General features: G+C 28.8%; 1 protein-coding gene across 2 annotated transcripts; it reads left to right on the top strand.

Annotated features, from left to right (window-relative positions):
* The first annotated feature begins 2,482 nt into the window (after positions 1 to 2,482).
* LOC130799987 (uncharacterized) lies at positions 2,483 to 12,624 on the top strand. Of its 2 annotated transcripts, none has more exons than XM_057663302.1 (10): positions 2,483 to 2,670; positions 3,244 to 3,494; positions 3,987 to 4,191; positions 4,544 to 4,634; positions 4,797 to 4,942; positions 7,406 to 7,649; positions 8,672 to 8,776; positions 9,317 to 9,499; positions 10,132 to 10,336; positions 11,810 to 12,624. In XM_057663302.1, exons 2-10 carry the CDS (start codon positions 3,272 to 3,274, stop codon positions 12,295 to 12,297), a joined length of 1,890 nt encoding a protein of 629 aa, XP_057519285.1. In that variant the 5' UTR covers positions 2,483 to 2,670; positions 3,244 to 3,271; the 3' UTR covers positions 12,298 to 12,624. The 2 variants fall into 2 exon arrangements, with proteins under 2 accessions (XP_057519285.1, XP_057519286.1); XM_057663303.1 differs by having other exon boundaries at positions 2,483 to 2,722.
* Positions 12,625 to 12,954: the final 330 nt, after the last annotated feature.

Below are 12,954 nucleotides of genomic sequence, written 5' to 3'. Positions count from 1 at the left end.
CAACTAAATTTAGTAAATGTGGATACTGGGGAAATATTTTTCTACTCAAGCAAATCTGAATTCAACGAAGAAAAATACATCAAGATTCCTTATATAATAAAGAGTGAAAAAAAATAAATTTAGCAATATCGTACATTCTAATAAAACTGAAGCAAAATGATAAATATCGCAATAAGAGTGATTTTGACATTTAGATTAATTTGATTGGAGCATGTTATTGATTAAGCAATTTAAATACAACATGTAATCTTACATTAAATAAGAAAATTCTATAATTGATTTGCAATAATTTTCTAATTAATTAATTAAAATCCAAGAATAACTAATACATTAAATAAGGAAATTGTATGATTGATTTGCAATAATTTTGTAATTGATGCATTAACATCCAGCAATAATTTTATAATATAATATTAATTTGCAATAAATTGTAAAAAAATTAGCACATAATATTTTTGCAACATAGTATTCAAAATTTACTTTGATTGGATTACATACATGGTTATTTGTCAATTAATAATAGGTAAGATAACGATAATACGAAATTTCATCATTAATTAAAATTTAAATTCTTTATGTTAATTTACAGTAAAAAAAATTGTGCATTGCACGGGTTTATATACTAGTAATATTATATTTACTTGCACAAATTCTTGTATGAGACTGTCTCACCATGAGACATACCTTATACTTGGATTAAATAGTGAAACTTTTAGCTTGTGGACTTCTTGTGTTAAGGTCGTTTCACCGTAAGACGGTCTCATACAAGACGAGCATATTTACTTAATATATAATGGATAATAGAGAAGTCAGTAAGGAATACGACAAATATGGAAAAAAAAAAAAAAAAAAAAGTTGTACAAATCACATTTATTACAACGTCCCATGAAAAAAGATCAAGATTCAAAACTGGAATTTTTAATAATATAATTACAGAATTCTATTACTACACTCCTCTATTTTTTTATTTAGTTTTCTAGAAGAAATGCAGACAGGTTTGAAAAATAGCATTTTGTTAAGAAAATGAATGAATATACTTTATTAATTTTCAAATTCTCAGAGACGGTTTTACTGTGACATTATCTTTATTGGACTAAGCCAATATAAAATTTCGGTCTTAAATTAATCACTTATAATATTAGTGATCACTTATAATCATAAAATGATTAATTAAAAAAATAGACTGATTAGACTACTATTGTTATTAATTTACTCTTGCATGGTCACATACATTTTAGTCTCATATAAAACGAGTTGTTATTAATTTACTCTTGCTTGATCACATGTTACTTTTTCAAGAACAAAATTAATGTCTATCTTAATGTGCTTGGGTTGCTGATATTGAAATGTGATTTCAGATAAATAAATAGCACTAATATTATTCCGTAAATTAAAGTGGCTTAGGAATAGGCAAAAGAATGCGAATCTAACAAGACTCAAATTCAACATTAGCAACACCTCTATATTCAGCTTTGATACTAGAATTAAACTTGTATCTTAGGCTAATCATAAAAGGATGTTGGCAAATGACCGTTGATTGTTGACTTTATTAGTTAGTCTTTTTGACCAATTGAAAGTGTTTAACGTATTTGTTGGCTTAAGCTAGCTGGATAAGTTAGTTATTTAGGAAGACGTTTGAAATAATAAAATATTAGCTCTTAGCTGTTTATTAGAGAAAAAAAAATAGACAAACAAGTAAAAAATCAATTCAAAAATCGGCTAACAAATCTAAGCATTTTTAACAAATATTGTTCGAGCTTTTTATCCAAGTAACAAGTTAAAAGCCAAAAGTTAATGAAAAAACCTACAATAAAACAATTTACCAACAAAAAACTATTGTATAAGACAGTCATACCATGAGATTACACGCTTCTTATTTTAAAGTCGTCTCACTGAGAGACTGTCTCTTATAAATTGATTTATCAAACCCCCTAAAACTAATATTCTATATGTACAATACTAAGAGGATGTTTGACAAACAACTAATAAATAATAACTAATTGAAATAGTTTATTTGACGAGCCGATAAAATCAACTAATTTAATAAGTTAATATTGAACTCATGGAAAAAAAGTTATTTCAACAAGCTAATATATCAAACATATATCAAACATATTAGATAGTTTGTTTAGTCAACTATCTATCCAATAAATTATTTTTCAAATATTTTTTTTTTTAGTTAAGAGAAAAGTTCAAATCCAGTAAAACCATGTGATAGAAGTATTTATCAACTTGTCTAATCTTTTGCTCAACTCCCAAGGATAGTCAACTGAAAAAGGATGGGATATTGAGATGCCCATTTTCATAGGTCCTAATTTTGCCTCTAACTGATAGTGACATTTTTTTACTAAATATATTATTATTATATATTATTATCAGTTGTAAGTATTTTATATTTCTATTGTACTTATTATTATCACTTGTTGTAATTTGTAAGTAATCCATTTCTCTATTAAATATGTTATTATTAGTCGTAAGTATTTCAAAACAGAGTTAATATAAAGAAAGAAAAGAAAGTTGGCTTTTCCTATAAATACACATCCAATGAGCAATGGGGAATGGGCTATAGCCAATACTATCATATTCCTTCTCTATCTACCTTTCTATTCCCCCTCTCATGTTTGAATGCAGTTTGTGAACAAATCAGGAAAGCCAGAGTAGATTAAACTAGTAAGTGCAAGTCTTATTACTCAATCAAAAGTAGCATTACTAATAATAGCAAGTAAGCATTTTTTTTTTTTTATGGTTATGGATGTTGATTTGATCAGCCAAAAAGTATTATTGGTTGATAAATCAGTTGTTCATGTTCACTTTTGTATAGACGTTTGGTTTAAAATTAGTTAGTGTTTTTTTAACTTAAACGAAAAAAAATATGTCAGTAAAAAACATGTCAGTAAAGTCAAAAGCTTATAAAAAAGACTAATACAAGAATTTTTCATTTACCAAACACTGATCCCAAATTAAAGTTAGATGTGTGCTCTTCTAACTACTTCATTCCAAAGTTTTTACTTCACAAGTAACAACTACTCTTGTACTCCTATTTGTTAGCTAAAATGTATTCCAAATATTTAGTACATTTGAGATCTAAGAACAACAATTAGGAAATCTAAGTAAAATTTTGTGTATTTTCTTAACTAAAGAACAACCATTTTAGTCTAAAATATCCGATACTCTAAACCCCACTATAAATGGAAGTGGGATAATAAAATGTTATTGTTGTTGATGTAAATTGTTGATGTGCAGAGAAGTAAGAGGAAGTGTTTTATACAAAATGGGTAAGAATACCATACATTGGGTAACAATATTGGTAGCAATATGGTATTATACATCAATAACAAATGCAGAGTACCTAAAATATAAAGATCCAAAGAAGCCAATTGGTGCTAGAGTTAAGGATCTTCTTAGCCGAATGACCCTTGAGGAAAAGATTGGTCAAATGGTTCAAATTGAAAGAAGTGTTGCTTCTCAACAAGTCATGAAGAACTACTACATTGGTAATTCTTTAAATTACACTTCTTATTTATGTGAAATTGCTGATGATATTAATTTACTGGGTCAATTGAAAATAACCTTTTTATTATATTATAGCTCGTCTTGTACCGTCTTACGGTGAGACAACCTAAAAATAAGAAGCCCATAAGTTAAAATTTTCTATCATTAGGCTATTTGACCCAAATATGAGGTATGTCCTACGGTGAGACTGTCTCATACAACAATTTGTGTTATCACTAAAAAGTGTATAGCAACGGTAAGATTGCGTATATCCGAGCACCAACTCACCCTAGGGGGGAGTCACTTAATGGAAATGGCATCAGAGCAATGCAATATTGTTGTTGATGATTTCTTTGTTGATAATCGAATCTTATCTCAACTAGAGAAAGTACCATATTTTTTGGGCAAGATTCTAAGATCGAATCTCACCTAGCCCTTTTGTTCCCTCGGCCTTTCTTATTATGTGCTAATTGAAAATGATTGGTGGATTGAAGGGAGTGTTCTAAGTGGAGGAGGAAGTGTTCCTAGTGAGAAAGCATCAGCAGAAACATGGATCGATATGGTTAATGAGTTCCAAAAAGGATCTTTATCAACTCGACTTGGCATTCCTATGATTTATGGGATTGATGCGGTTCATGGTCATAATAATGTCTATAAGGCTACCGTTTTTCCTCACAATGTGGGTTTAGGAGCTACTAGGTAACTTTTTTTAAGTCTTATTCATGTGATTTTTTATTTATATTTATACAAATGTATGTAAAACATATTTATTATTTTTAATGAGTAAAGTTGCATATATCTGAATCCTGAATTTTTACTAGATTGATGTTACATGATGGTTCTGGATGATAAAATGATATTGTATCGAATAGGGCTGACCCTATAAGAGGTAAGAGGGGCGTGTGCCCAGCCCACCAAAAAATTAGAAAAATGACTTTAATATTTAAGGCCTAGAAGCCTATAATAGTATATTTAGTAATTAGGAACTCGTAATTAATATTTCGTCACGGACCTCTCAAATCATAGTGCAAACTGACGTATTTTGTATTAGGGATCCAGAGCTTGTAAAGAGAGTTGGTGCAGCAACTGCTTTAGAAGTTAGAGCTACCGGCATTCCCTACGTTTTCGCTCCTTGTATAGCGGTATGAGTACATAATTTACATTAAAAAGAACGAGTGTTTTTATGTTCTACTAAAATTGTTATATTTGATTTTTTAAATGTGAGCGTGTTTAAAATTAAATATAATAATTTTGATGTTACATATGAATATTTATTTATTATTGATATGTCAGATTTGAAACAGGTTTGTAGAGATCCAAGATGGGGAAGGTGTTATGAGAGTTACAGTGAAGACCCAAAGATAGTACAAGAAATGACTCAAATAATACCAGGTTTACAAGGTGAAATCCCAAAAAGCTATAGAAAGGGTGTTCCATATGTGGCTGGACAGTAAGTTTTTCTGTACCAACCACATTAATATTTTTTTAATACATATTCAGAAATTAACTCAGCTGAAAGTTTAAATTGATGGTTGAAGCTTTATGATACATTATATATTCTAATAAGTCCCGTTACACGATGATTCTTTGGTTAGAAGTGTGGATGCAGCATATATCCCCTCTTATATAGCGCAAAATATTCCACTTTAAATAAAAGGTGATTGAGATTCGAACTCGTAACTTCTTATCAGGCTGGCTCTAATGCCATATTAAAAAACCAACTTAACTAAAAATTTAAGTTGATGGTTAAGACCCAAAATATTTATACACTCTAAATAAGTGATTCCAAGCATGTGTAAAAATCACACCTCACAAGACAATTTAAATTAAATTAATGATATTAAATAAGTATTTTTTTCTCCACCACTAATAATTAGATATTTTAGATCTGTATTTTATATTTTTATCCAACTCATTGTCGGTTGATATTTTCTAGATGACGTCCAAAATCTGATTTTATAAAAAATGTTAAATTCAAATATGGAAAAATAGGTCTTGTGTGGGAACCACTTCTCAATGAAAGATAGATTCTCATTTTGAACTTACTTCAATCTAAATGCCACCTTCGTAGAATATCATTATAAATTAATTTTAATACTGTTAATTAATTTCAATTGCTTTTTTATACTGTTAATTAATTTTAATTTATATTTTAATTTTAATTTATAAGTTAAAACATAATCAAATAAAATTGTGTTTAATTTGTCTTAATATAAAAATTATCAATATTAACTATTTATAATTTTATATAATTAATAATTAAATTAGTGCATTAAATAGTATAAAAAGTAAAAATATAGCAAAATCTTACCAACAAAGACAGTAAATATTGCACGAATAATATCAAAATTACTCTTTCGGTTTGAGTTTAATCTATTTGACCATTTTATATGATGGTTTTTTGTCAAATAGAAAATCTCTAACAAAGAGAATACTTTACTATTTCTACTTTTCCAATAATTTTTAAATGATTCATCATACTTTAATTTATATCTTATATGAATCGCAACAATTTATTTATTATTTTGTTTCATATAATTTATTATAATTTTATATTTGATAGAAACTCACTTTTTTAAAAAAAATTCTCATTTACGTTGTTAATTGGATCATACTCAATTTCGTTAATCGGTAAAATTGCATTCATACACCAGAAAGACAATTAAATAAGGAAAAATTACCTAATAATCTATCTTTTTGTTGATTTTCCTACAATAATCTCAACTTTGGATTACCCATGACTAATCTCAATTTTAAGGTCACTTACCTAAGAAAATAGTTGCCAAATGGTGTTTTTACAAGTTAATTGCTAAAAAAGAAAAAACAAAATAAAAAAAATTTAAAATTTATAGATAAAATCAAAAAATACTTACTTGATTTCCTTTTAAATTTTTTATAATTTTTCAATTTTTTATACTTTAAATTTGTATTTTTTTTTTAAATTTTTTTAATGTAAAATAACTTGTCGTATAGGTGAGAGGTTATCTTAATGGATTATAATCAATCACCCCTTATAATTAAGATTATTCATGTTTAATCAAAATTTGGGATTATTGATTATTGTAGCCAAATAAGTAAAAAGTTAAATTATTTTAAATAATTTTTTAAAAAAAGTGAGTCTAAGCAATATTATCTTTCCCATAATACTGGCATCAATTCACTATTAATGTCCCATTTGCTTTTTGAACACTATTTATGTCTTATTTTAATTTGTATTTATTATTAATCTATAAGTTAAAACACAGTCAAGTGAGATCTTATTTGATTTGTCTTAATGAAAAGATTATTTATATTAACTTTTTATAATTTTTAATTATGCACAATTAGAGATATTAAAAATTAAATAAATGTATTGAATAAAGTGTATAAAGTAAATAATGGTGAATTTGAGATAGTATAAAGTATTACAAATTTACAATGATAACTACTTCTTGCTTTCCGACTTCTTTCTAGTAAGTGGTATATAGAAATAGGACAAGTCTACAACTTTATAGTGACTTTAGGGACAAAAAATGTGGACCACCATTAACCCTTAATAAAAAAAAATTCAATATTTTATTTATAATAAGAGATGGGTAAAATCTAAATTTGTGATCTCTAATCACGTTCACTCTAATTTTATATAAAAAAAAAATCATTCAACCAAGTAATTAAGACCCTAGGATATACTTCCTTCTATTTACTAGAATTGTCCCATTTGATTTTTACATGTTTGTCAATGCACATATTCAATTATTAATATCTCAAATTGTGTTTAATTAAAAATTGCAAAATATTAATGTAAATTCATTTACATCAAAACGAATCAAATAAATATCCACTCAACAATATTTTAATTATATATAATTTCATACTAATAACTTCGTACATTGCAAGAGTTTCTATACTAATTTTCTAAATTTGATTACATTAGGAAGAACGTAGCCGCTTGTGCTAAACACTATGTAGGAGATGGTGGTACAACCAAGGGGATCAACGAGAATAATACTGTGATTGATTTCCATGGTTTACTAAGCATTCACATGCCTGGCTATTATAATGCAATCATCAATGGTGTATCCACTGTCATGGTCTCTTACTCAAGCTGGAATGGTGTTAAAATGCACTCCAATTATGGTCTCATTACCGGTTTCCTTAAGAATACATTGAAATTCAGGGTAAGTTAAATGAGCTACACTTTTGACATATTGTCTTATTACATCAAAACGAAAAGCCCATATGTTAATAATTGCATTAATTGAGCTATTAAACCTATTTAAAGAGAGTGTCTCACGTGAGACTATCACACAAGAATTTGTGATTATTACATATCACATCGGTTTTCCATCCATTTTTTTACAGTTTCCTGTTTGGTAGCTTGTTGTTGTGTTGGTTTTTGGTTGGATATCGACTTTTGAGTTAATATGGTCGAAAAGTCAAAAAAAAGTTTCATATATATATATATATATATATATATATATATATATATATATATATATATGTTTTTTCTGCCTTTTAGGTAAAAATGAAAGGAAAATTTTCTAAAATAATTCAATCTTTTTCATGATTCTCCTACAATAATCCCACATATTGATCAACCATGAATAATCCCAACTTTATAGGGTATTTTCGTAGAGTTAACTTAAGTAATTCGATAGCCTACTATAATAGATAATTCACTAAAAAAGTAAAATGAAAATTAATGTAAAATTAAAGAAAATTTTTGAAATTTTACATCAAAATTTTGAATAATAAAAAAAGTCATCTTTTTTAACATTTTTTTCGACATTTTATTTTAATTTATCTTTTTTTAAAATGAAACTTGCTATAGCAAGTCACCCGGTTATCGGATTTACTCTAGGAAAATACCCCAAAAGTTGGAATTATTCATAGTTAATCAATAGGTGGAATTATTGTAGAAAAATCATGAAAATATTAAATTATTCTATGTAATTTTTCCAAAGTAAAAAGTTGCATTGATTGACTTTTTTTATTGATTTGATGGTGCACTTTTTATACGATAAATGACTACAACACATATCTAATAGCAATATTTCTAAAAATGTCCCTAAGTAATGGGCTTTTACACAAGATTAAAAGCCAAAAAAAAAAACTAAACAATTTCAGTTTGTCAAACAAAGGCAATAATAATAATAATAATAATAATAATAATAATAATAATAGTTTGAAAATCTGGCAGGGTTTCGTGATCTCGGACTGGCAAGGCATTGACAGGATTACATCACCACCTCATACAAACTATTCAAACTCCGTAAGACTTGGAATTCAAGCTGGGATTGATATGGTAAATGATACACACTTTTAACACAACCTTTGTTTAACTCGTTATGGGCCGCTCAATGGTCCCACAAATTACCACTTATTTTTATTAGGGGAAATTGTCAAAAAGTCAAAAAATTACTTTTGCTAGATCTGCTGAAAGTAGATTCAATTATTGTTTATTTTAAAATAAATCCTCTTGTTCGGTATAATTGCTGAAAATAAATCTAATTATTGTTTTTTATCGCTTGACTAATAAAGAAGTTTTGAATATGGATGTAAAGTATAAACAATAGATAAATTTATTTTTAGCAAATTTACCTGTGAATTTATTTAAAAATAAAAAATACTGAGTTATATGTTTAGCAAATCAAGCAATTATTGGCTATTTTTCTTTTTTATTATCCAATTATTTTTTGTCTTATCTTCCAACTTAATTTTATCGTTTTACTAAATTTCACGTATTTTACAACTTACGCAAAATGAGAGGGACAGGAACACTATTATGAAGAAAAGTTGATCTAACTTCACATTTATAATTATAATTATGACAATAAAAATGCAGATAATGGTTCCTTACAACTATACAGAATTTATTGATGATCTTACATACCATGTGAAGAACAAAAACATCCCAATGAGCAGAATTGATGATGCAGTTAAAAGAATTCTAAGGGTCAAATTTGAGATGGGTATATTTGAATACCCATTAGCTGATACAAGTCTTATCCACCAGCTTGGAAGCCAGGTTTCTACTGCTATACTACTCTTAACACTGATCATGTTTCTTTGTATTTATTAATTTATAGCTCATTTCGGAAATAGATGCTGGTTGTTGGCTGGTTCGATAAACTATAAATATTTTGTAGATATTTGGTAAAAATTAATTATTAACTCATTAGTTGTTTATTAGAGGAAATAACTAAAAGATAAAAAAAGTTATTTACCAATTTTTTTTTGTTGTTTAGCTGGTTTAAAAGCCAAAAGTCAAAGTGATGTTTAAAAGCAGCTTTTTAATTTATTTTTGTCATATAATTAGTTGGTTAGAAACAAAAGAGTTAGGTAAAGGGGTTTTAGCTGCGATTTTAAGCCAATTGAAAAGGGTAGATTAATTGATTATCTTTTTCTATTTTTTTGCCTTATTAGTCCACCTTTTTTTTTACCAAACATCTTATTTAATAGTTCAAATACCTTAAAAGTCGACAAAAACGCTAATGCTTTCAGTTGGTTAAACACGCCAATTAAAAGAGCCAACAACCAACCCCCATGTGCCTAACACTTCAAAAGCCAAAACTCAACACAAAAAAGAAACTAATAAAAAAGTCATTCATCAAACACACCCGACTAGTCTAATCTCCGGCCGGTTGTTTTACAAAATAGGAACACCGGGAAATAGCAAGAGAAGCTGTGAGGAAATCGCTGGTATTGTTGAAGAATGGCGAGGCTGGGGATAAGCCAATGGTACCACTTCCAAAGAAAGCAACTAAGATACTTGTTGCTGGAAGTCATGCTGATAATCTTGGTTACCAATGTGGTGGATGGACAATTGAATGGCAAGGACTTAGTGGCAACAACCTCACTCAAGGTATATATATTCTAAGTCTTACTACTTTTACAATTTACAAGATTTCTTGAACTGTTTGTGTTTAGTGGTGTTCATTCGGATCATCACATCGATTTCGAGTCAAAATCGAATCTTGTATTCATGTTCGGTTTTCTATAATTTTTAATCCATCTTTATGTTTCTTCAAATTTGATTTGGTTATAAGGTCGGATGAATGTCGATTCATCGAATTTTTTTTAAACACCTCTATTTGTGTCTTAGGTTACAGTGCTCGTCTGTCCCATTTGGTTTGCTTGTGGCATTGATGTTCACATCTTGTAAGTGAAAACATCAAGATAAGAAGCAATTTAAATGGGACAAAATAGAGAAAGTATATGTCAATATACCAACTGACCGTCTAACACACTTGACCGTCTAACACGAACTCGTGTCAAAGTTTAGATTATCGAAAAAATTTCATTTTTTTTTTTGTCTAAAATGAATTATGAAAGTGACCTATGCTAGTTTGAGTGTTGAAAATCCAACATGATCTTTTATGATGCGATTTGAGAGTGTCTTGACCCTATCATTAAATGCAAAGTATACTAAAGTTCTTAAGAAAAATGTACAAATATTAGATATTTTAAAACAAAAATGTCTTAACTTCTCCATTTTTTTTGTCTAATTATTATAAACGATTTTTTAAGACCCCTATAACATAAATCTTGGGCCACTAATGCACATGAGTTTGCAAGTCTAAAACCATGCAAGACCATTAATTCCGATTCACGTGCATTGACAAATAATAATAATAATAATAATAATAATAATAATAATAATAGTACTTTTTCTTATGAGGTATATTCTAAACTAATGACTGATGACTAGCTTGAAAGTAATGTAAAGTAGGGGTTCAAATAAAATGCTTCAATTTTTCCAAAATAAACATCATTTATCTGAACCTAAGAAATAAATGGTCAGATGTTATTAATAGAAAGGGGTGATTTTTAAGCTGACTTTAACTCGGTTAAATAATCGATTGTTACTAACAGTAGGCGATTACTGATATGAATCAAAAGTCAATTCAAAAATCTTCCGATGTTATAACAACAGGTCATTATTGAGCTGAAGATTGACTCAGTTCAGTAATTATCCGCTATTAGTAACTGCAGGCAATGCCATACCTCAAGCTCTGATAAAGACACTTATTTTAAGAATTATTTTGTTCCAAACGCTTATTTTTTGAATTCTTTTATTGATATAATAAAAGGATATTTTTTCCTTCTTATCTTGCAAATAGAATTGTTCGTTTCGAATCATCTGTGTCGATTTCAAATTGGATCAAAATTAAGTCTGATGTCCACATTGATTCTTATAAAAATTAACATTCATTTTGAAGTCATGTCAATTCGGGTTCAGTTACAAGATCGGGTAAATATCGAGTCATCGAATCTGTTTTAAATATCTCGTTTTCTCCTGTGAAAAATTGACGTACCAATTTGGTGATTTGATCAGGGACAACAATCCTCACAGCCATAAAGAACACAGTTGATCCAAAAACAGAGTTGGTGTACCAAGAAAACCCTAATACCAACTATGTAAAGTCCAACAAATTCTCGTATGCCATCGTCGTAGTGGGCGAACGCCCCTACGCCGAGACATTTGGTGACAGCCTAAACTTGACAATAGCCGAGCCAGGCTATAGCACCATAACAAATGTATGTGGGGCCGTCAAGTGTGTTGTTGTAGTCGTCTCAGGAAGGCCCGTTGTGATCGAGCCATATGTGTCCCAGATGGATGCACTCGTTGCTGCTTGGTTACCAGGAACAGAAGGTCAAGGTGTTGCCGATGTTCTCTTTGGTGATTACGGTTTCACCGGAAAGAGCCCTCGAACTTGGTTCAAAACTGTTGATCAACTCCCTATGAATGTTGGTGATCCACATTATGATCCATTGTTTCCATTTGGATTTGGTCTTACCACCGAACCAGGCAAGGTTTACTAGTGTTATTGATCGGGATCAAAACATGAAATCGGAAGATTAGGATTTGAAGTAAAAACGCGCAAACGATCAACATCAAAGTCATTGAGATTCACCCAATGTGCTACATCCTGTTTAGATTTAATCTGTTTTACAAATTGTTTTAAAGCTCTTTCTTTCAAGAATCGAGTTTTCTTTAAGTCGGAGACAAAAATATTTCTTTTTCATAAAAGCTTATGAATTCGATTCTCATCTAAACCTTCCTTTTCCTCAGCATACTCTAAAATAAAAAATAAAAAATAAAAAAACCTTTCTTTCAAATCATAATTGGTCCCAATTTCTTTAGCACTATATATTTGGATGAATTTTTTTTTATTTGAGTTGAGGATGATATTTTTTTTTTCTTTTGTGTAGCCTTGACAATGTGGGGTAGATCAATCAATAAATTTTATTGGACCATCTTATCAATATTTTCCCCACTTGAAGAACACTCTTCAAAGTTCAATATTTTTGCCCATGCTTATTTCACATTGATGTGAAGGAAACAACAGTTAAAAGAAAAATGAATAAGAAAACAATCCCAAATAATCTGCCTAAGTGTCTCATTTACTGTATATGTATGGAGTAATAGTCATTTTCAAGTTGATTTAGTTGATTAATGGTTTAAGAAGAAAATCAATA

The sequence above is a fragment of the Amaranthus tricolor genome, chromosome 14 (genome assembly GCF_026212465.1).
Source record: "Amaranthus tricolor cultivar Red isolate AtriRed21 chromosome 14, ASM2621246v1, whole genome shotgun sequence".
Taxonomy (NCBI): Eukaryota; Viridiplantae; Streptophyta; class Magnoliopsida; order Caryophyllales; family Amaranthaceae; genus Amaranthus; species Amaranthus tricolor.
The sequence above is the reverse complement of the archived record's forward strand: the minus strand, read 5'-3'. Positions and strand labels throughout refer to the sequence as shown.